Genomic DNA, 23,703 nt, shown 5'->3' with positions numbered 1-23,703 from the left:
CACAAGGCAGCATGGACATCAGGCATGACAACGCCCCCAAGTACACCCAACCACCCAGGCGCACGGCGCTGAGATCGCATCCTGTCCCGCGGGGTTGTCTTAAAGGATACATTGGCCAGGCGAGTTTTTGATGTCGTCGCCTGGGGGAGATGTCGTCTTCATTTTCTCTGCGTTGGGGAACTGAGTTAAGAGGCGAGCTTCAAAATCTTCCCTGCGTTCATACTCCTTCCCTCGGTAAATGAAAACTTTCCCCTGGAAACAGTGACATTCATTAAATAACACCACGGGGGAAGGTCAGGACAAGTTCACACACAAATGCACTGGTTTTCAAAATCTGCTTGAGAGTTTTCTTTAAAAAGCCATTGAATTGAAAAACAGCTTGTAATTACACTGGCCTTATTAATCAAGAGCACACAAACAGGAGCCACATAAGTTAATAGTGTTTACGAAGCACTGAACACATTACCAAAGTCGGCGGGTGGATTTCAGCCTTAACAGTGACAATCAACCAAAATAACCACCAAGAACCAAGTGAGCAATCAGGGCCCACCCTCTAGTGGGCATGAGGTGGCGAGAGAGGGTAAAAGCACCAGGGCAAGGGCATCACGGTGTCCTAATTAAATAGCTTTCATCCTGCCGAGAGGAATTTAAGAGAGCGTGAGATTGAGGTGCGGCCTCAGAGCCTGAGCACGATGCTCCCAGCTGTCTCCTAGAGGACACAGCCAAGCGACCAGCAGAACCACAGGGAAAGGGGTCTAGAACAAAGTAGGGAGGTGTGAGGACCACGGCCTCCCCAGTGGGGAGAGACCGGAGGCCGATGGGAGGACTGCCCTCACTGCCCCTTCAGTGCTGTACCAACAATTACCCAGTGATGAATGACAGGTTCAACATCAGAGTTCTCCTTCTAAAGACTGGCTTTTGGGGGCGTCCGGGTGGCTCAGTCAATTAAGCATCCGGCTTTAGCTCAGGTCATGAACTTGGGGTTCGTGAGTTTGAGCCCCGCGTCGGGCTCGGTGCTGACAGCTCAGAGCCTGGAGCCTGCTTTGGATTCTGTGACTCCCTCTCTCTCTCTCTCTCTCCCTCCTTCACTTGCACTATATCTCTCTCTGTCTCAAAAATAAATAAAGATTAAAAAAAAAAAAACCTGGCTACTGTCCATCTCAAATGACACGTTGTCACCTCCATAAATTCCAAGCTGGAGAGTCCCTCTGGGGGTGGTGTTAGATGGCGGGGTGACCTCGGGGGTGGGTGCTAGGCCGGTGAGCCTTCTTCCTTACGCAGGCTGCCTTGTTGAGGCCATTTCTGTCCAGGTGTGACAGTCACTCAGTAAACATACCTCTAAGGGATTTTCGGATTCTAAGATGTAAAAGTTCTGTGAACCTTCACAGATTCAACAGTGTCTTCTGAGCGTCAACTGAGTCATAGAAAGCTGGCAATGGGCGATGCGACACTACCATTGACTGTGGGGCCTACACCCCCGGCCCCCCAACATCCTGCCTCACCCCTAGGGCTGTCTGACCCTAAAGGAAGATGGCAACAAGGAAAAGGCACCAAGGGACCAAAGAAACAGGAGGCTGGGGGCCGATGCTTTTCCTCACAGGATCTGTCGGCTGGGCAAGAGGCCCAGCCTGGCTGGTCATGAGTCAGGTGCAGCCCTGGTATCCGTCCTGACCCAGGCTGGCCAGGTGCCAGAGCGGAGGAAAGGCAGAAAGCCCACAGAATAGCACCCCACGGAATATTCTTACGCTTACCTCCTAGAGACTGAGTTCGAAGTCAAACTAAAATTTGTCTAATTAATGAATTTTCAAAAGATAAAGAGAGATCCTATGGTACTCAATTTCTTTCCTTCCCTAGTCCCGACTTATTCTGGGTCCCCATAAATCACTAAAGAAGGAACAGTTTAAGAATTGAATATTTTTTTCACTTTGTGCTTAGGTATGTCTTAAAGTACCCATTATAGAAGAAAAATGTTCTCTTTCTCTAAAAAAATAATGTCAAGCAGAAACCAAAGTAATATGTAGCCTTAATTAGAAATATAAATACACAGTGTGGGCATCTTTTAAAGCTATATAAAGCCAAACATTTCAGAAATTCAGGAAGATTTAATGTATTAACAGGCCACTACAAAACTCGCATGAATTTATTATGCTTTACACTAGAAGAAAGACATAATAATAAAATGTATATAAAGACTTTAATAGAAAAACACTAGTGAGTTATAGATGAAAGCACTACTAACATTTTCTAGAAATGTCAATTATTTTGCATTCTGAAGCAGTCCCTTCAAACATGAAAACAAGGGGGAAATGTATATGTAGTCAAAGATATTTATTCCTTGGAAGAACCATAAATATTAACATGAAAGCAAACAAACAACCAAAAAGGCAAACCCAAAAGCCAACGAGACTAATTCTTAAAGAAAAACAAAGCAAAAGGGACAGTTAGTTCCTCAGGGGCATTAAACAGCCAAACATTTTCCCCGAGTTTTTGTAACCGCTAATGTCATTGTCAGATTGACCCCTGCCAGGGGATCTGTGAAGCATAATAAATATACTGCTATAGTCCTGCGGAATTATTCAGGTGTGGCGGAGAAGTCAGTTCAATATTAATCATGCCCGTTAAACTCTATTCACACTTTGCATTTTGTCCTTTTGACAGGGGAGATGACCCAGTGCGGTCCCCAGAGCACACACATCGTGTGTGCCCTCCCAGCCCACTTACACGCCAGGCATCCATTGGCTCAGGGACCGCAAAGGGCCCGCCCCGCCCACCGGCACGTCAGGAAGCCAGGGCAGAGCATAGTGAGTAGTGGGAAGTCACAGCACTGTCCTCAGAGGGCCACACACACTGTTAACACCTCAGCACAGCCATGATTTAGGCTCGATCTCTCTCTTAGAGACACATACATGGGGTCACACATACAGATTTATACACCTTAATGAAAGCCTTTAACAACGTCAACTCCAAGCTCATAATATTCTTCAGCTTGGTTTTTTATTTACATATAGTCAATTTCAGGGGCCCCTGGGTGGCTTAGTTGGTTAAGCGTCAGACTCTTGGAACTCGGCTCAGGTCATGATCTCATGGTTCATGGGATTGAGCCCCACGTCAGGCTCTGCGCTGACAGCACAAGGCCTGCTTGAGATTCTCTCTCTCTCTCTCTCTCTCTCTCTCTCTCTCAGAATAAATAAACTTCTTAAAAAATAAAAATAAAATGTAGTTAACTTCAAAATCCTCCCTAATTTAGGGCTCATAACCAAATGTCCTTTATTCATTCTTTGGGAAGAAGATTTTCTCCAAAATCTGGGTCTCTGGTCAACTGCTGTCCCGGGCATGTGGTGCCACAGCTGCACGAGGAAAGCTGAGGTGTCAAGGAGAGAGGACACACCAGCAGGGACAGGGTAGGGACAGATGCCCCAGTCACCCCAGACCTTGAGTGAGTGGACAAATCCACAGGTCACATTCTGAAGCAGACCAGACCTGGGAGGCTCACTTGTTGATGTCATATCAACAATGACAGGTCCTCAGCAAGTAAGTCCTTCCTGCTGGTGGCGGCATGAAGGGACGTCAGGAACGTCTGTGCAGTCAGAACCACCAGGGTCAAAGGAACACAGCTCCGGGACTAGGAAAATCTCCTTCCTGGATCTAACTGCCCCACACAGCTATGCTCTAGACAAGAGATCCCGCTTTCCCCAAACCAGAGGAATCACCTGTGGTCTCCCAGAATAAGAGAAAACCATGTGCCTTCAAAAAAATGTCTTAAGAAATGACAGGAAATCATGGCCCATTGGTCAATGGTATCCAAGAGAAACTTTAAACAATTCTACTAGTAGGTCAAGCAGCATTTAATTACACAATTTCTCCTTTGGCCTCATGAGTGCTAAGAAATGGGCATTTGGCTGACGATCACAGTATTTCTTCAATCCCGTGTCAAACAGCACATGCCTATCTAAGGAATGGAAGGTGATTCAGAGTCCCCAGCAATGTGGCCAGAAAAATCCCCTTACAATTTCTCACATAATTAAAAATACACATGTCCACGGCAGTATGATTCACCATAGCCGAAACAACTCAAATGTCCATTGAAGGACGAATGGATCAACAAAGCTGTGGTATATCTATACAATGGAATACTCGGCCATAAAAAGAAGTGACATTCAGACTCATGCTCCGACATGGATAAACCGTGAAGACAGTATGTCAAGGGAAAAAGGTCAGACACGAGAGGGCAAAGAGTGTATGATTTCGCTTTATGAGGCACCTAGAAAAGGCAAATTCATAGAGACAGGAAGTAGAACGGTGCTGCCAGGGGCTGAGAGGTGAGGGAACGTGGAGTCACTGTTGTCCTGGGTACAGAATCTCAGGATGGAAAGATGAAAAAGTTCCAGAGATGGATGAGGGCACAACAATGTGAATGTGCTTAGTGCCACTGAACTGTACCCTTAAAATTGGTTAAGGTGGCAAATTTTATGTCACCCGTATTTTACCACAATTGAAAAAAACACACCTAAATCTCTGAAGGAGAGTTCTGTTTAGGGAAGTTCGGATGGAAAGCTTATATGCAACCAAAGAAAATGTTATCAGCCCTTCTCTCACACCCTAAGCTAAGCGCAAAGCTGTTAAGAGTACAGAGTCAGACTGCGACCCACGGATGCAAAGTCCAAATCGTCCCTCAGAATGGGAAGGGGCTCTCTGCCCAGGCAGCAATCTTGGCTTCGATTAAACGGAATCAAAATTTACCCGAAGGAATGTGGGGAATCCTTGTCCGTAGTAGCCAACAGCGAAATAGTCAGGCTTAGGTCTTATCACTTTGACGATGTTTTCATAAAACTGAGCCTGTTTTTTCTGAAAGGAAGAAAGAACATTTCAGGTTTGAATAGTGCATTTGAGCATTTGTTCTTCTAGAATCTTCCAGCGGGCTCTACAAGCTTTGGCAATTCCAGTTGGGTGGGAGGGTGACGATGAGGGAGGTGCCACGCACCTGGTACATCTGGATACCTCGACGCACGGCTTGGACAGAATTTGTCCCTCACCCCCAGTGTTGAGCAGGGAATCTGCCCAAAAGAGCGAAACTCAGTAACCGGTATGATTTATCTGTGTTCTCAAAAACCAAAGAGGTGCCACAGAAATGGTTTTCCTTCTGATTAAGTGGCTGGTCTTTAGTATTTTAAAAACTGGTATCAGTTAGATACTGGGCCACATTAAAGAGGAATTTAAAAGGGCAGAATTCTGGTCTAAATTAATGATAAATATTATATATACCATCATAAAGTAGATCTGCTGAATACAAACAGTGTCTGTAGCAGGAGAAAGGTCTGGGTTACTCTCCCTTCACCCACCTACCTTGTAGACGGGGTCAGTTTTAAACCAGCAGAGGTTCTCAGAGACTCTGGGGCCACCAAGAGCTCTGTACATGTGGGGTCAGCGGTTGTTTACAGCTTTAGTCTGGTTACCAAAGCTCAGTTGGGAATAAACGTGAGTGCTCGTGAGCCAGAATCGGTCAGCAAATACATCAAGACTCTCATCCTGGACAAAATGGGGGACCATGGCCAAGCCCACAGAAGGCCTGAGGGGAATCCCAACGTCAAAACGGGAAGGGAAATCCCAGAAAAACAAGTGTGGATTGCCTGTGTTTACTTAACTAGAAAGAAAAGAAGACCTACCAGCAATTCGCTGAGTTGTTCGTAATCAAACATCTCGTTTTCATACTGTTCAGCAAGTTCCTTACCCAGAGCAATGGCCTCCTCCCACATCTGTGAAGGAAAAGAAAGAGAAACTCAAACCTGAATCATGCAGTCAAGGAATGAAATAGTAATACAACTGTTCATAAGAAAACAATTTGGAAATACGCTTGCTGAATATGAAAACACTACGAGAATAACGTGGGAAAAATACAAATATTTTCTAGAGGCTCATGACCAGATGTCAGTTGACTAAACTTGTCCACTACTGGCTCATCAGTCACGCCTCTGCCCAGGGTCAAAGCAGTCTGCTGGCCGGTTCTGGCCTGCTCCATCTACTTCCCACTGCCAGGGAAGGTCTCTGATGCCTCGGAGCGGCCGGTTAGCCGAGGGTAGGAACCACGGGGCTACGAGAGGCTACAGGGAGCCTGGTTTTGCGATTTTCCCAAATCATCCCATTGAATAAACACAACAGTGGACTGTCAGTAAGAACAGGATGTCTTTCAATGCTAAATTAAAGCTTGCAACAAGCTGCTTTACGTGTGCAAATACTGTGAGGCTTTAAAGCCTGCCATCATTTTGCAAGGGGGAACTTTCTGTGGTAGTAGTTTGAAAGTAGGTTTCCAATCAAGTAACTGACTTATTAGAAGGCTGATAGACTTTGGCGTATGTGGAATAATTAATGGATACATATACTAAGACCTGAATTTCCCTTCTTTTTCTTGGGAAAAATAAAGTGGTGGACTTGAGAAGAATATGTTACATATGGAGGAACCACCTCCTCCAGGAAGCCTTTCTGGACGCCAACTCTCCGTGTGCTCCCACGATGACCCAGGATCCTCTGACTTCCAACCTGGTGGTAATGTACTGAAACAGGAGTGCTTCTCTGTCATTCCTCCTTAGAGACCACAGGCCCCTTGAGGGCAGGAACTGAGCATTATTAAAACCTCTGGACCACAGCTGAAGGCCTACTGAAGAATGTTTACTAGAAGAACTGAAGATTATTGATTTAGAATCGGGAAAGCACCACACCATTCCACATAATGTTTCCCCAGCCAGGAAACGCCCACTTCTTGATGGCTACCATTCCCACAAGATGGTGGCCGCTAAAGTCAGGACAAGGGATTCTGAGCTTGCTGTCTGTCCAGCAAGTCCCTTGCCTCATTGGGTGGGTACTTCATCATACCCATTTTGCAGATAAGAAAGTTGGGGGTCAGACAGGTCAGTAACTTGCCCAAGGGCACAGAGAGGTATACTTGGCCCAACCTGATCTTTTTCTAAAACTCTTCCTTTTCATGAATGTATTAGTTTGGGTTGCTATAATAAAATGCCATTGATGGGGTGGCTTAAACAACATTTATTTCTCACTGTTCTAGAAGCTTGGAAGTTCAGGATCAAGGTGCAGGCAGATTCTGTTCTTGGTGAGGGCCTTCCTCCTGACTTGTAGAACACCAACTTTCTCACTATGTGCTCACAGAGCTTTGAGAGAGGGCTCTCTTCCTCTTCTCAGAAGAGCAGTGATTCCCATCATGGGGGCCACCCCTACGTATGACCCGATAGAAACACAACTACCTCCCAAAGGCCTCATCTCCAAAGACAATCACGCGGTGGTCCAAAGTAAGAATTCGGTGGGGGCAGGGAGGAAACACAAACATTCAGCCCGTAACAATGACCATGTCCTAGCCCTTCCGGCTTCTCTCACTCCCTCCTGCTTGGATGGGTTTAAAAGGATACTTTGGGGCACCTGGGGACCCCAGTAGGTGAAGCATCTGGCTCTCGATTTCACCTTAGGTCACGATCTTACAGTTCAGGAGTCGAAATCCCATGGCAGGCTTTGTGCTAACAGCACAGAACCTGCTTGGGATTCTCTCTCCCTCGGTCTCTCTGCCCCTCCCCCACTGAGTGTGCGCACTCTCTCTCTCTCAACACAAATAAATAAATAAATAAATAAATAAATAAATAAACTTTATAGATAGATAAAAACTAGTCATGAATTCCAGGTTCCCACTGAGAACACAAGTGACCGGCTCCCATACTGGGCACACCCCCATCCCTGAACACCCATCTGCCGGTTGGTCTTTGCTTCTTCTGAGTAGAATGACCCCATCGAGGGCCTTACTTATTACTGAACAGCCCAACAGACTTAAAATACTCTTTATAGCTACTACTTAAATAAACCATTTGCTATTTTTTTATGAGAAAAAAAAGCTATTCTGGAATGAGGGTTATACTTTAACAATTTGAAAGACAAAAATAAAAATAAGCCCAGAGTAGAAAAAGATTTCTGAGATGGGACCAGCACCCAGGAAAGAGAGAAAGTGGCCAAGATGCCCTTCCTGGGTCCACACACACTGTTCCCTTCCCAGAGCTGCCACTGTCTCCATCCCGCTGGCGCTTTCAGAGATGCCTTGCATTCTGGGATTATTTTAATCTCCTGTTCCAGATCCTCCTCGGGTCCTCTGCCGGGGCCCAAGCTCACATTTCTAGGAAGGGAAAACCTCTCTCGCACTTTCAATGTCTTTTTTAAGCTCCAGTAACCAATTCCTCCCTTAGAGTATTTCCATTTCAAAGAAAACTTTAACTTGTGATTCTTGGTCACAGGATTTTTCTTTAGTTTTCTGCAAACACACACTCTATTAGCTGCCTAGAATGTTAGGGCGCCTAATTCATTACTGAGTAAAAGCTTAATCTGTTTTTATCCTAAATGACAGAGGAGATGCTTTAGATACATATCGAAAGTAATTGTTTTTAAAAGAAATGTAAGTCTTGAATAAATACCTTATCCGACTCACCCTTGAAGTGACATAGTTGTGTTTTCTATCAGATTTTCTATAAATACACATTCCCTCCTCTTTCCCCAGTGTCTTAAAGGATTCTGCATTAGGGAGATTTAGATCTACTTTTAATTGGATAGGGCTCTAAGGAGTGTGGGCAATTCATATTTCTGATGAGAACACCTTGGAAGATATTTCAGTACCAGAGAGAAGATAGATTCAATGCGATCGAGATTTAGATTACCTCTGTGAAAGATTGGCTTTAACTCGTGGGTTTGAACTTCTGCCTTAGCTCCTGCACTAGGCTATGAAGTTTCCCACAGCCCTGAATGAGAAAGCATCAGATCCACACACACCTTTGTTTTCTGATTTGAAATCCTTAGTCCACTTTATTGCATCCTTGAAATCGCTAGTTACTTGCCGCTCGGAGAACACTCTTTCCTGTCCCTTTTCTTCAGATGGTCTTAGCTACACTCTCTTGAGATGATAACCTTTTCTCTACCATTCTGAACCTCCCAGTAACCAGGAAGTACCACTTCTTCAAGTTTCATGGATACAAACTTTTTCTTTCTTTTTTTTTTTTTTTCCTTCTGGTGAAACTCCTTCCTTCGCTCCATGACAACAGTGGCTATGGAGAACAGATCAGCTATTGATTTCCTATGGAGAACCGCACAGTTGACCCACAGGACGACAAGACTGACCTCCCTGGGCACGGGAGCCATGGTGGATGACAGGGTAGACGCCAGCCAGGATGACTGTCCCTTACTATTAATTCAGGCTGGCGATGACTCACCAGCACAGCGTGGACAACTCTGGTTGAATCCACTTAGTAGCTGTAAGTGACTCACGGGTGAAGATGTTTTATGGGATGCTTGAGTCTCAGTTATTCTTCCAAAATTCAGCTGTTTTTCCAGGCAATTGTTGGGGGAAGAGTCATATTCAACTGCATCTGAATTTCCAGTGTCCCACATAGGTCATGGACGTTTGAATGGTTGAGGATATGCAATGGTAGGGAAGAATCCAGAACACTGGTCGAGATCCCTCTGCACAGAGACGTGTGAGGTCTAGCTTTAGGTCTTGTCCAGTAAGCGAGGCCAGGAGCCTCTGAGTGACAGTCTCGTTCTAGTCCCTCTAGGATGAAGGGTGGGAGTCCCCAGGGAAGATGCGTGTCATGAGAAGGGCCATGGTGACTCGAGGTCTGTGGCTCAGCTGAAAGAATAGAGACCCTTGTAGACACCCACCCTCTCTCCAGGCCTCTTGCTCTTTCTTGAGCCAAGCTCCATCCTTGGTCCTCCTGGTGTTTTCAACCTGCGTCAGCTAGATCAAAGGATCCACCTTTTTGCAAAGACATTTCTCAGAGAGAGCGAGCGAGTCAGACCCCCCTCTCGCAGCCCAGCAGGTGCACTGTCTCTGTGGCCTGCGGCACAGGGCCGCCCGATCTGGCAGGAACAATGCCGTCTTCTCCTTGCACGTGCAGGCACAAGGCGGAGTTGGCATCTAGAAAGCCGGTCAGATGGGGCAGGAAGCCAGTGGGAACTGGGACTTAGGGAGGGCGTAGGAGGCCTTTATGAAAAGGTTCATAAAGGATTTATCAACAATAAGCCCTCCCCTCTGGAGCGGTCAAGTACTCAAGGAATCACTGCCCATCTAAGTCACGTTCACTAATATGGCTTGTTTCTCCCTACAGAAACCCTTTGCCTGTCAAAACAGAAAACTATTTGCTCAGCTTTTAATGCCCTGGAAGGAAACATATAAAACGCAGAGGTTTTGCATTTTTTCTTCAGGCCAGGACATCTGTAGTTCTGTGAGACTCTGAAAAGCCTAAATCAGGCTGCAGGGAAGGGATTGTGCTCCTTGATTCTGTAGGTAATGATTGGGCATCTACAACAGGAGCAGAGAGAACAGGGGGAGAGGAACAAAAGTGAGTACAGATAGCTCTTCGAGGAATCCTGTAGACAGGAGGAGACTGACGGGCAGTCAGAACAAGAGAACTTCTTTTAAAGACGGGGGAAATAGGGTGTGGCTGTAGATGGAGGTGTATTAGTCAATAGCGAGCAAGGCGCTGACACGACACGGGCGGGACAGACGGGCTGGCCTGGCGTCCTGGGATGGGCAGGGAGGTCCAGGGCACAGGGTAGGAATGTGGAGAGTCCATCCCTCGGAGGAGGGAAGCAGAATCCATGGGTGCAGACACAGACCAGTGGATAAGGGTAGGCCAGGGATGTGTGGAGGTCAAAGGGGCATCACACTGCCCGGGTAACTGCTAGCTGGAAAGTCAACTCTTTTGAAAAAGAACTGATGCATGACGGGAACCTCATCACTCAGAACCAGTTTAACTGCCTTCCAGGAAATAGAACCTCCCTGGACTTAGCAGAGGCATCTCTTCCAATGTTCCAGCCACGTGAGGATGCTGATCCTTGCCCTGTCCCCAGGCGTCTCAGCTGTGCTGGGTGCCCTGGCTCCGCCTGGCATTTGCTCTTCTGACCCTGACCCATTTAATGGAGGCAACGTGGGATCAGCTGACTTCACGTCTCCGGAAGTGCCACCACCCCTTCCTCATCCCTGCTGCCGGTGACCTTGCCCCAGGCCTCCAGTTCACAGGCCACCTCCCAGTGGGTCTCCGTCCCCTCTGCCCCCAACCAAGTAGCCAGAATTACCCTCTGAAAAGAGGAAAACGAATCATTGTTGCCTCTTCACGTGAAATCTCTCTGGCTCCTTGTGCTTCATGGAGTAAATCAAATCTTCAGGGGACGCGCAAGGCCACGGGTAAACTGGATCTCCAGTTCTCTACATCCGTGTGTCTCAGGATCCCTCACCCCCCACCCCGCAGACATACTTCTTGACTTCCTCAGGAAAGCGAGATGGCCTCAGGAGCCGTGGCCTTGGCCCTTACCTGTGCTGCTCCCATTCTTTGCAATTCCTGCCCTTCCCAGCCATTGCCAGGCAAACTTTATCTTATTCTTCAGGAGCCACCTCCTCCATGAAGCCTGCCCACTCTCCCTAGAAGTAATCACTCCCATACCTGTTAGACAGGTAGACCCAGCATCCACCAAAGTGTCAGACCAGAGGAAGGTTTTGTGATTTACCTGTTTGCACATGACCCCCGGGGCTCGACGGGGATGCCTGGAGGCCGGCCTCTAATTCAGGGGCGCCCCTGGCACCAGTAAGGCCTGGCAGTGGGAGTACTTGTTAGGGGTCCTGCAGAGAGTGGGGAGTAGTGTTGTTATGGACTGTAAACATTGAATTTGCTCATGCCTTGATAAAACATGATTTTTTTTTTTTTATATAGGAGAAAATCATTATTAACATGATCTCTTTGAACATGTTAGCAGGTCAAATCTTTTCTAACCGAATAGATTCTGGCAAACTTCAGGATTTTCAAAACTGTGGAAATGCTGAGCGTAATCCAGGAGGAGGGCGTCGTTATGTGCCCGTCCTCGCAATTCCTCTTAATAACCCCTGTGCTTTAAAAGGGAAACTAAGAGGATGAAAACATGTCACCCCACATCCTCAGAGAAGAAATCCAGCCACTTCACCGAATGCAGAAACTGACTCCCCAAATCCTTATTTTTAGTTCACGGGAAGACGCGAGATGCCTCATTTTTGACTTGGGCGCAAGGCAAAGTGCGAACTTTGTCAAGGCGAGGTTATTTTAAGGGAAAAGGAAGCCAGGCTCCGGGTGGAAACAGTCACAGAGCTTCACGCAGCACATGGGCTCACAGTCACGATCCCCATTGATCGGGACTGCCAGGCTGCCTCTTGGTTTCGGAGGTGGCTGAACGCTGGTTAATGTGGACTCTCTCTCTCGCTCGCTCCGACTACATTTTCTTGATAGCAGGGCTTCTATTCCTGACTCATCCTCCATAGAGAAGCCTGGTAATTTTCAGTGAAGTACTTGGATTAAGGGCTTTATTGAAAATTACTAGGCCTCAAGCAAACACAATAAGACAGACAATACAGAGCATGTTCAGGAAAGAACGCCCGTCTGCAGGGATAAAGCCCGACAGAAGGCTTTCAGGGGGACGCTCAAACGGGTGGTAAAAACAGAATGGAAAAGGAGCTAGGAGTGGTTATTAGCCTGGGAAGGAAGAACCATAAAAGAATGAACAGGGAAACAGATGGAAATGACGTTTTATGGAGAGAAAGAAAAAGATGAAAAGTCCAAGAGCCTGGCTGAAAGACGTTCAAAAACTTTTGAAGACGATAGAAAAGCAAAAATAGAATGACTTCGTGTGGAAGAAATAGAGAAAGATAACCGTACAGAATTCAAAAGCTGAAGTGTCCAATATAAAGCAGCAGAAAATCCATTCAGCACTGCAGCTTTTGGAGCACAAAGACAGAGAAACTTTTAATACACTCTGACCCCAGTCCCTTGTCCTCCGCTGTCCCTGCGGCCTCGGGGACGCTTTCCACGGGCGGCCGCTCCTTTACTGCCTGCCGAGGTCTACCTTGGATTCTGTAAGTCCCTATGTCCCTTAGGAAGCCGGATACATTTACAACAGTGCAAATGAGCTCTAGAACGTGTAAAGTTTCCACATATTAAGGACATAATGAAGATTTCCTTACGGACACAGGGACACAGCCACATGGTGACAGCCTGTATTGATGGAGCTTTAACTGAGTCATACTTTTGCCAGACTGAGGTCCTGTTTAGCACCCATTTTAGAACCTCGTGATCCCCAGCCTTCAAATTCAACTATGGCGTGAAGTCCCCCTGCCTGAATATATATTTTTAAACCAAAACTGCATTTTCTCCCCCTTAAAAGGAATTAAATATAAAATCAAACCAAATTCTTGTGACTTAAATGCTCCTGTGCTGCGGGAGTGTGAGCAGCAAAGCACATAGAGTTTGGGGTGCAACCCGGGTCAGCTGTTAAATCCGAGCCTGTGGCCCAAACCAGGTGCCCTCCCAGTGTGGTTGTCCTGCTCGCTCCCTGGATGAGCCCCGGCAATCGTCCTGACCGAGGACTGTCATTTCTAAAAGACGCACAGAGTCCAGGAAGGAAAAGCCGGTCCAGGTGTTGGAAGACTGTCTTTGTCTATTCTATAGCTTCTGGAGCAAACGCGGTACTGAAACAGGGTTAGCGCCAGGCTCGGGAAAGGAGCCGGTGGAAAACACCCCTCCCCTGAAACCCACTCACTGCAGAAATGATGCCACAGATCTGCCCCTTGAGACCTGTAAGGGGCTCACAGTCTGGGTCAGGAACCAAGACCCCACAGAGGAGACAAACGTGCCCAACGGAAGGTACTTTGTGGAACGTCTCAGTGACGGTGGCCTTTTGCTCAAGCGCTGGCCAGAAGGCTCTCCATTCCATAAAAGATGAATCAAAATATGGCAGGGGTGACAGTGGGGGAGGGGGAGGCGGTGCAAGGGTAGGGGCAGGGGTGCGTGGGGACTCCCTGCACTTTGCATTCGTTTTTGTTGTGAATCTGAAACTACTCTAAAAAATAAAGTTTACTAAAACAAATTTTTGCCTGAGTGTTCAGTCTGTAGCACCAGTCTCCCTCGGAGGCACACGAGCATCAGACACAGCCTGCCCGGCCCGGCCCCCAAGTAGCTTGAGCCAAAGCAGGGCCTGGTGACTGCCGTGGTCCCTGGACCAGCTGCCTTGTCACTACTGGAAGCTGTTTAGAAACACAGAGCCTCAGGCCCCACCCAAGACCTACTGAATCAGAATCTGCATTTTAACAAGACCCCCAGTTTTCTTAGGGAGGCCTGAGAAGCATGAAATACTCAAAGTAGGGAGATACAGGATACAAACAAATAGTTCCAAGGCCAGGGCAGAGAGTGTCAGGGGAAGGGTGGGGAGGCACCTTCCTGGATGGCTGGGGTGGGGAGGCTCCAAGGTGAAGAGAACAATAGGGGCGGGGGTGCCCTTCCACACCCAGGGAAGACCGTGGGAAGTCCAAATGGTTGGGAATCCAGGAGCATGTTCTAAAAAATAAGGCAGGATATTGTGGGTAGAGAGAAGAGTGCTACAAGGGTGGGGGGCTCCTGCCAGCGAAAAGCCTGGATCTGCCTGTGGAGGGTGTGGTGGGGGCCCCAGAGGTTTGGGCACCTTTGAAGTGATTCAAGCAATGATACTACGGCCACTTTGTTAGAAAGTGGAGTGGTGACTGAGGGAGGGAGCAGAGTCGCAGGGATGGGTGTGGGGGGCCCCCGGAAGAGGCTGAGTGATCCAGCCAGGACCAGAAGCCCCGGAAGGTGGAGCTTATGAGGAAGGGACCACTCAATGGACTGGCTCGAGCAGCGGCCCTTCTACCCAAGGACCTGACTTGTTCAGCAATGCCTCAGGGAGGATCCCGGCCAAGCCAGTGCAGACACGAGAGCTAGTTTGTCAGGGGCTCTCATTCCTGAAGGCACTTAGATATACAAACCACAGTGAGAAAACCTGATTCATCCTTAAGGGCTTGGGAAGCCGATAATGAGATTATGATGGATTTTGGTCAAAGCACAAAAGAAAACAACATACCTGAGGGGCATGAGTCTAAATTTTAATAATAAAGTAAGATAAAATAAAGTAAAATAAAGTAAGATAAAATAAAAACTGCATCTTGCTCCAACAAAGCTATATGTTGCTTTTCTTGATTTAGATTTATTCCTACCTTCTTTGTTCCTGTCTCTTTCCTAATCCTCTCGAACATTTGCCTTGTGTGTATTTCCTTCAGAGAATCCTGTGCCATAAAGGAGCCCCTACCTCACCTATCCCTCCAAATTCCCTAATGTAAATACCTACCATACTCTTTTTTAAAATGTATTTATTTTTGAGAGAGAAAGCGTGAGTGGGGAAGTGGCAGAGAGGAAGAGGGAGGGAGAGAGAGAATCCCAAGCAGGCTGACAGTGTGGAGCCCAATGCGGGGCTTGAACTCATGAACCACGAGATCATGACCTGAGCCAAAGTTGGATGCTTAGCTGACTGAGCCAGCCAGGTGCCCTATAAACTAAACATCCTCTTGAGAGTTTTTTTTTCCAAATTTTAGAAATGACACTGGGTCACAAGAAAAAAAAAATCTAATTTTGAGGCTTGTTATCATGTTTCCCCTTGTCATTCCGACATAAATTCTATTATTTCCTGGCTTTGGTCCCCATGTTCTAATTCTTTTAGATATAGTTTAGTTTTTCAAATATGCACTCAGCGCAAGGAATATATGCCAACAGGCACATAAGCAATACTGGCTGCCTGTGACGGCCCCAAAGGATGTGAGAGTAAAGCTTCCATTCACACCAGCAGATGGATGGATGTGCCTGTGGACAATGCGTTTGTTTTTTTAATGTTTTATTTATTTTCGAGACAGAGCGTGAGCAGGGGAGGGGCAGAAAGAGAGCGAGACACAGAATCGGAAGCAGGCTCCAGGTTCCGAGATGCTAGCACAGAGCCCGACGCGGGGCTCGAACTCACAAACCGCGAGATCATGACCTGAGTCAGACGCTCAACCGACTGAGTCACCCAGGCGCCCCTGGACAATGGTCTTCATGCTCAGGGAGGACAAAGTCTTTGGCTCTGATCAGCACTGTCCAGTAGAAATATAATGCAATGTAATTTTAAATTACTAGCAGCCACCTTTTTAAAAACTGGGATTACTTTTACTAATATTTAATATATCTGCAATATTATCATTTCAGCATGTAATCAATAACAAAAAATTAAGTGAGACAGGTGACATTCGTATCAGTTGCTCTGGCTGCCGTAACCGAGTACCACGGGCTGGGTACCCTAAACTCATTTATTCCCTCGGAGGCTGGCAGTCTACAATCTGGTCACTGGCTGGATGGTTTGTTTTGAGGTCTCTCTGCGTGGCTCGTAGATGGCCCTCTTCTCACTACGTCCTCATACGGTCCCTACTGTGGGGGTCCTAATCTCTTCTCCCAAGTGCACTAGTCCTCATGTTACCTCGTTTTACCTTAATCACCTCTTTACAGGACTTAGGTCCAAACACAGTCACGTCTGGAGGTACTAGACATTAGGACTTGAAATTCTGAATTTCTGGCAGAAACAATCCAGCCCACAACGACAGGCTTTACACTAAGTCTGACAAACCCAGCGTGTGCCTTATGCCGACAGCACGTCTCAGCTCGGACTGGCCGCATTTCAAATGCCAGCGACCACACGTCCCTCGTGACTCCAGGACTGGGTCACTCAGGTTATGGTCCCGTCTGCTGCCTGAGTGCTGGCTCCCCTCGTGCCCCTGCCCAGGAGCCCCCCTGCATTGCCTGAGACCCTTGTCAAGCTGCCACTGGCCCCGATACTTGCCACCCATCACCCAAGAGCCGCCGTGAGATATTTTCCCTCCAAGACGACTGGAATCTGGGAATGGAGATGGAAATGTGTACATTTAGGCCCCCCAAAATCAAGTTTGGCGAACTGTTGCAATGACCGCAGCCCCAATCTTAACTCCAGTATATTCAGAAAAGGCCCAGAGGATGTTTCTTCTCAAATACTGCAAATACCCACACCTGGCAGGGAGGCCGGGGTCTCCGTCTTATTTCCTAAAGGAAAGCGATCCTAAATCTGGCACAAAGTGCCCAACTCTGCCGTCTTCTGCTGTGACCTCCTACCTCCCTCCCTGGCAGCCTGGGCAGATTTCTGGGGTCCCAGCCACGGGAACAGGAGCCCATTTTCTCACGCTGCCCACACCATTCCCAACCCCCGCCCTAACCGAAGGGGGAAACTCAACTATGGAGAAACAGGGATCGGGTCCCAACACCAAGTTCTGTGAGATATCTCTGTCCTCCCGTGTCCCGTTGTGGGGCGCTGTACTACGTAGGGATCTGTGAATATTATCTTTTTGTGAACATACACAGGTAATTTCCACGTGTGTTCAGAGTCCTCCATTCGAACCCCGACTCACTCGTCTACTTAGAAGCCCTCGTAGACGTGGGTGCCGCACGTCGGTCTTCCCTTCCAGACACCTCTGTCCACGGAGGTCCGCTGCGGCCCTGGGATTTGCTTCAGCCAATGACACGGGCAGAAACACGGGGGTCATTTCTGGAAAGTGCGTGTAAGGGCCGGGCAGGTGACTCACTGTCCCTTCCTGGCTGCGTTCCTTTGTGGTGGGCCTCTGCCCACCTGCGTCCCGGGAGAGGACCAAGCTCGTGCGGCATGAGTGAAAAATAAACCCGGGTGCCGTACAGTTCCTGGGTCTTCAGGAGGCTGAAATTCCAGCATCTTCCAGCCCATCCTGCCTGACATGGGAGATGAATAATTACTTCCTCCTGTTACCTTTGTCCCAGGAAATGCAGTACTTGTTGATGTCAAAATGACGTTTCTAATTGCCCAGGCACTTCAGATTTCATCTCAGGAACTTTCTCCCTCACCTGTGCTCATCACGCTCACGTCAGCTACAGACGGATGGGAGGGGGACTTGGTTTTCTTTGAACACTCGTGTGGAAAAGTTACAAATACTCAGAAATGGCTTTTCCATCCTTTTTGCCGGGACAACTCTAACCGCTGCTGTGGAGACGGCCGTCCTAAACTGAGATGAGCAGGTAGACCCGTTCCGATTCCACGTTCACCAACCGGTCACTCTCCCGAAATCCTCTGTGTGTCTCCTCCAGGACACAGGGACAGGTGAGGACGGTCCTTCCGTCCCTTTCCCTTATTGCAGGTAAAACTCTGTCACTTGAGCATTTTCAAAACGAGGATTTCTTACTCTTGGTGTTTCTGACATCTCGGGCTGGATAGTTCTCTGCCGTGGGACCGTCTGCACATCGCAGGACGTTCCAGAAGCATCCCTGGCCTCCATCCACTGGAGGCCAGAGGCATGCACTCCCTGGGTCATGCCAACGTAAAAATATCTCCTGGGGGTCCCGGGTGAGAACTGCTGTTCCAAACCGAACACATCTTCCCCCCCCCCGCCGCCATAGGAGGCTGTCTGCCGGAAATGAAAAAGACCTTGTTCTTTGATTTATTATTTATCGGAGGCCACTGTCCTGCGACAGGTGAGCCTTTCTCACTATTGGGAATAGCTCTTAAATGCTGAGTGTTCATTCTTTGTACTGATTTCTCTGTGTCCCCAACGGATGCCCACCGGGCTACATGTCAGGCACTGTTCTGAGAATCAGGCGCGCTGTAGGAAGAAGTGCGTGTGGCCACCACACTCTGGCACCGACAGCCTACGGAGAGACCTGCTGAGGAAACACACACGCAAGCTGCTCACTGCCAACCATAGCCAGTCCTGTAGAGGAGACGACACCGCGGGGGGTCGGACAAGAGGGGGGGCATTCAAGCTGAGACAGGAAGAAACCAGACAAGGGCAGGAGGGGCAGAAGCCTGCTGGGCAGAGCCAGGAGGGGCCGGGGTGCGCGAGGTCCCCCGAATTTGGGCGATGTGGCCAAAATACAGGGTGTGAGGGAGGGAACGAGGGGTGACGTGGTAGGAGAAGTCTCAGGGGCCGAGGACATACTGCCACCGTGACCGCCCAGAATGGCCACGAGCAAAGGCACACGTTCCTTCGGCCCCAGTGGCCTCTGGCCCTCTCCGGTCCCTGGTCCTGCTCTGTCCACCCCACAGCCTAGAACACAATAAGCCAGGAAGTCATCGGGGGAAGGAATGGCTGAATCAGCCCTGTTTCTTTTAGCAGTTTGCTGAGAAATAGCGTCCCCCTGGCTAAACCAATAACATTGTAGTAATTGGCCTTAATTGTGAAAGTGTCTCATTGCTATGAAGAAATATATTCTGTGCTACTACAGGACCAGGTGTAATCCATAGAACATTTCCAAGCGGCCTCCGGGCAACCTCCATGCTATTCTGAATAGTTTGGCTTTTGCCCTGTGTCAAGGGCAGTGGGGAATGAACAAAACACACATTGTCTGTTCAAGAGGGTTTGATTTATCTTGACGGCCACAAAAAGAGGTGGCCGTCATCCTTCCCTGGTATAAAGTGCTGTTTGGGGTGGAATTGAGTCCCCTCACCCCCCCCCCCCAAAAGAAGTGTTGAAGTCCTAATCCCTGGTTTCTCTGAATGTGACTTTATTTGGAAATAGGGTCTTTGGATGTGATCAGTTAAGATGACGTCATAGCGGATCAGGTGGGAAATCCAATGACTGGCGGGCTTGGAAGAGGGAGATCCGGACAAGGAGACACATACAGGTGGACCCTGGACTGATGTGGCTACCAGCCACGGGACGCCAAGAATGGCCAGCCACCCCGGGAAGTAAGAGAGAGGCACGGAACAGACCGTCCCATTAGTCACTGTCCCGCAGACAGCACGGCCCTGCCAACATGCTGATTTCAAGCTTCTAGGCTCCAGAACAGTGAGAGAATAAATTTCTGTCATTTAAAGCCACTCAGTGGGTGGTACTTCATCACAGGAGTCCTGCAAAACTCACAAGTGCCCCCATGGATTCTCTGGTCACCTTTCTCAGAGTGGGGGAAAAAAAAGCAGGTGAACGAGATGGGTTACAAATCCTGATGAAGCCACACAAGAAGCTCCGAAATCACCTTGGTGGCAGATTTTGAAAACGTCCAAAGCTCAAGTAACTCCTTTTTTTTTTTTTTTTCCAATAGTTACATCTTATGTGACTCACACAAACTACACTGATAAGACCTATTACGGGCTGATTAAAATGATGGCAGGCTTCCTCCCCATAGAAGTCAACGCAATAAATAATTTTGTGGGAGCCAGCGAATCTAGAATCCGCCAAAATGGTGCAATACTGGTCTTATCACAGGATTCGTTTTTCAGGGACAGCAGAAAAATCCCAAGTGTCAAAGGAACGCATTAGTCCTAAGTGCTCAGAAACTCCTGCAAACGAGTGTCCCAGACCTGGTTGTCTCAAGCAGGGACCAGCAAAATTCTTGTACTTTTTTAGTTCCTTACTTTCAGAGCGTGTATAGAAGGAAGACCGTGGGGTTTCTTGGTAGGATTTCTACTCGGAAGGGCCAGCTGGTGAGCCATGCATAAAACCTTCCAACACACAACCTGTAACAAACTTCTGGTTGCACGAACATCACCTGCCATGAAACGCGTGCTGCAGGAAGATACACGTAACGAGAAAAACACAAGAAAAACTGCGCTTTTTTTTTTACCTTGCCTTTGTCGAAGTAGTGGATGATCTCCTGATAGAGCTGTTCTTTCAGCTGTCCCTGTGTTGTCGCCTGGTACCCGTCCCGCTGGGTGAGGTGGGCCGCACACACATCCTCTGACCACTGGGGCAAAAGCAGAGCATGAGAAGTGCCAGGCGAGGGCACGCCCAGTGCCGCCCTGTGCCCTCCCTTGGTCAGAAGGCACAGTGAGTCCCGCACGCCCTGCACGCACGAGGCCACGGTTCCAGGGCCACTCGGGGCTGCTGTCATCAGGCTGTCGGGGCCTGGAAATGAGGGCACAACCTCTGTGCAGAGGCCCCACGAGGAATGAAAGACAAGAGGGAGGCAAAGCCAGGCCTAGAGTCACACAGAAGAGAAACCGGCAGGTTCAGGAACGCACAGAACTGTCAGCTTGCTGAGAGTGTGTTGAAATACCTGGGATGAATTATGAACCACGTGACTGGGGCTGTCTCAAGTGAGGCATCCCGGGGTCCTGGACTCAGTCCTGAGACACTCAACATTTTTCCTAAGCTTAGTTATTTTGGGGATTGGGAGAGGGAATGAGCAGGGGAGGGGCAGAGAGAGGGGGACAGAGGATCCGAAGCAGGCTCTGTGCTGACAGAGAGAGCCCAATGCGGAGTTTGAACTCACAAACCTCGAGATCAGGACCTGAGCCGAAGTCAGAAGCTTAACCAACTGAGCCACCCAGGTGCCCCCTCCTTTAGCAAAGAAGACACAGGGATCTCACATACCAGTCGTAAATAAAAGGAACCTGGTGGCCTATCTTTGGACCTTTGGCTCTGGGCTCGCTGCCCATCACCCAGGCACAATTTGATCAGTGGATGTGGAAGTGACAGTGGGCCCACAGTATAAACAGGAGATGCACAGAGGTCTCAGCAAGCCGGGGAGATGCACCAAAGTGAAGGCAAGCTCATCTGATGTGTCAGCTCATGAACTCGGGCTCCGCAAAACAGTGGCGTTAAGTATAAGGGTTCAATAAAATTCACTATTGGGTAGGAGCTACTATGTGCAAGGCACGGGGTCAAAGACAAGTCAGAAGGTGCCCTGACCCGGAGACAGTGCTAGGACAGCTTAGAGCACAATGATTTGTAATAACGCCACAAAATGTGTTCCATGAGCATTAAAAGGGTAAGAGGGCTGAGTACACACTGTCGGTGGGGGTGGGGTCTGGGGATGCTCCTTGGAGAAAGTAATTCGAATGGGCTTGCTTATCAGTTGGACACAGGAGGTAGAGTTTGACCCTGTAGATAGGCCAGCAAAGATGCTGCAAAGAAAGCAATGGACCCCCAGGCCGCCTGGACCAACGTGGGGGTGGGTGTGCCCCACTGGACCCAATGCTGTTCAGGCCACATCTGGAGCAATGACACCAGCCAGGGTGACACATTTAGGGCCAGATTAATGAGAGTAATAGCTGTGATCGGGCAGAGGCCCAGCAGGACTGGCTTGCTAAAATGGGGAGCAGGGGGCTTGGGGAGCATGGTGAGGCTTCCCAAGAGGCACCTCCTGCTGAGCCCTGGGGGCTCCAACAGGGCCCAGAGCACGGGGCCAGAATGGCTCTCCTGCTCTAGAAATGTCAAGTAAGGGTGAGAAACATTTAATCAGGCTGCAAAGGTTTCACCTTGAAATTAGACTCGCCTCTACTGATCACAGTTGGCTGTTACAAAATCATTAAATTATGGAGTTCTCACTGCACAGCTAGATTTCTATTCTTCATGGGGGATAAACGTACAATTTTAGATGGTTCTGAAATGTAACAACAATAAAATAAATAAGAAAGTTGATTTCAAATAACTTCCTTGGAGTTTAAAATCACTTAAAAAATATTGAAGAGGGGAATAAAAGTCCCCCTACACCTTCCATTTAAACACTGATATGATTTAACTTGATTACGGGGACTCAAGGCTAATGCTTGCATTGGTCTTGGTTTAGGCAAAATAACCAAAGATTATATTTGAGAATTTTTAGCTAACGAACAAGAATGTATCTGTCACGTTGAAGGAAAATTTTCATAACGAAACAACTAACGCCTTCATTAAGCTGATTAACCAGCTCGAGTTCACACTGAATGCTGTATCAAAATATATTTAGAAAAAATTACGAAATATAACGACGCAAAAGATAGGGAGAGAAATTATAGAGCATTTTGCCATTTAACTGGAAAATTCGGAGCCCCAGAGGAAAAGATAACGCACTTGGGCCTATGGATTTGGGTTGTGAAACACACCCTCCTGTGGTCTGTGCCGAGCCCATCTGCATTCAATAAATTCAATGCGTGAACAAATGATAGTTTACACACATATCTACTTTATGTTCACGCGCACAAGCGAGCGCTTATGTACTATAAGAGAGTGAGGGTGAGTGAGTAGCTTGTCAACCCCATTTTAATTTTCCTGGTGAAAATAAATATCTTCATAGCTGCAAAAATGCCTTATTACTGAAATTTGGGTTGCTAACAAATGAAGGCCATTAGAATTCGCAGTGGCATGGCTGGTGTCAGGTCTGCTAACTGAAATCTCTATCTTTGTACATTGCATTCCTTGGGAGAGCTTTATGTGGGGTGAAGCCAGAGGGGGGGTCTACTGATGAGTGTTGATGAGGCACCCAGACTGATCCTCCTCCTGTTTTCCTTACAATGGACCCTTTTGTTTTCAGGCAAAGGTACATCTCCACACTCCAACATCTCCACAGCAGCCGGTGTGTATTTGTAACACCAAGAGATACTAGAGATTTCAGGGTTGGGCCAAAGGCTGGAAGATTCTTGCTGGAGTTTCACTCTTAACATAGTGTCCTCCTTAATGCTTCTCAACACCCAAAAGACATTGCTTAATGCCTGTTTTACTGTGATCTTCTCTGGTTTTCTTTCTTCTAGTTTTTGGTGTTTGGGGGGGCTGGCCTGAGTTTGAAAACAGGATTCCTTGAATGAGTGGTCTTTATGTTGGGTCACTCAACTAAATTTGAATTCTCCTAACCGTTCTTGTTGATCCAGTTTGTAATTTTTCAAAATGTTTTATAAGGATGTAATGGAAAAGATGATCTAATGATTAGCTAAAGTATTAATACATAAAACTAGAGGTTGTATAGCATTTCCTTCACCTATCTACTTATCCATCCATCTGCCTACCGACCCACCCACCTACACATTTATCCATCCATCCATCCATCTATCCATCCACTCATCCATCCATCCATCCACCCACCCACT

General features: G+C 47.9%; 1 protein-coding gene across 1 annotated transcript in view; it reads right to left on the bottom strand.

The window, feature by feature from the left end:
* DOCK1 (dedicator of cytokinesis 1) overlaps positions 1-23,703 on the bottom strand; it is a gene marked incomplete at its 5' end in the record, with an annotated part of 461,308 nt that overhangs the window by 35,941 nt on the left and 401,664 nt on the right. Inside the window, 4 exons of the mRNA XM_049646029.1 lie at positions 111-252; positions 4,741-4,845; positions 5,664-5,753; positions 20,484-20,603. Coding sequence (XP_049501986.1) covers positions 111-252; positions 4,741-4,845; positions 5,664-5,753; positions 20,484-20,603 — 457 coding nt within the window. The remainder of the gene's footprint in view (positions 1-110; positions 253-4,740; positions 4,846-5,663; positions 5,754-20,483; positions 20,604-23,703) is intronic.

The sequence above is a fragment of the Panthera uncia genome, chromosome D2, assembly GCF_023721935.1.
Source record: "Panthera uncia isolate 11264 chromosome D2, Puncia_PCG_1.0, whole genome shotgun sequence".
Taxonomy (NCBI): domain Eukaryota; kingdom Metazoa; phylum Chordata; class Mammalia; order Carnivora; family Felidae; genus Panthera; species Panthera uncia.
Note: the sequence above shows the minus strand (reverse complement) of the source record. Positions and strands in the feature narration are given on the sequence as shown.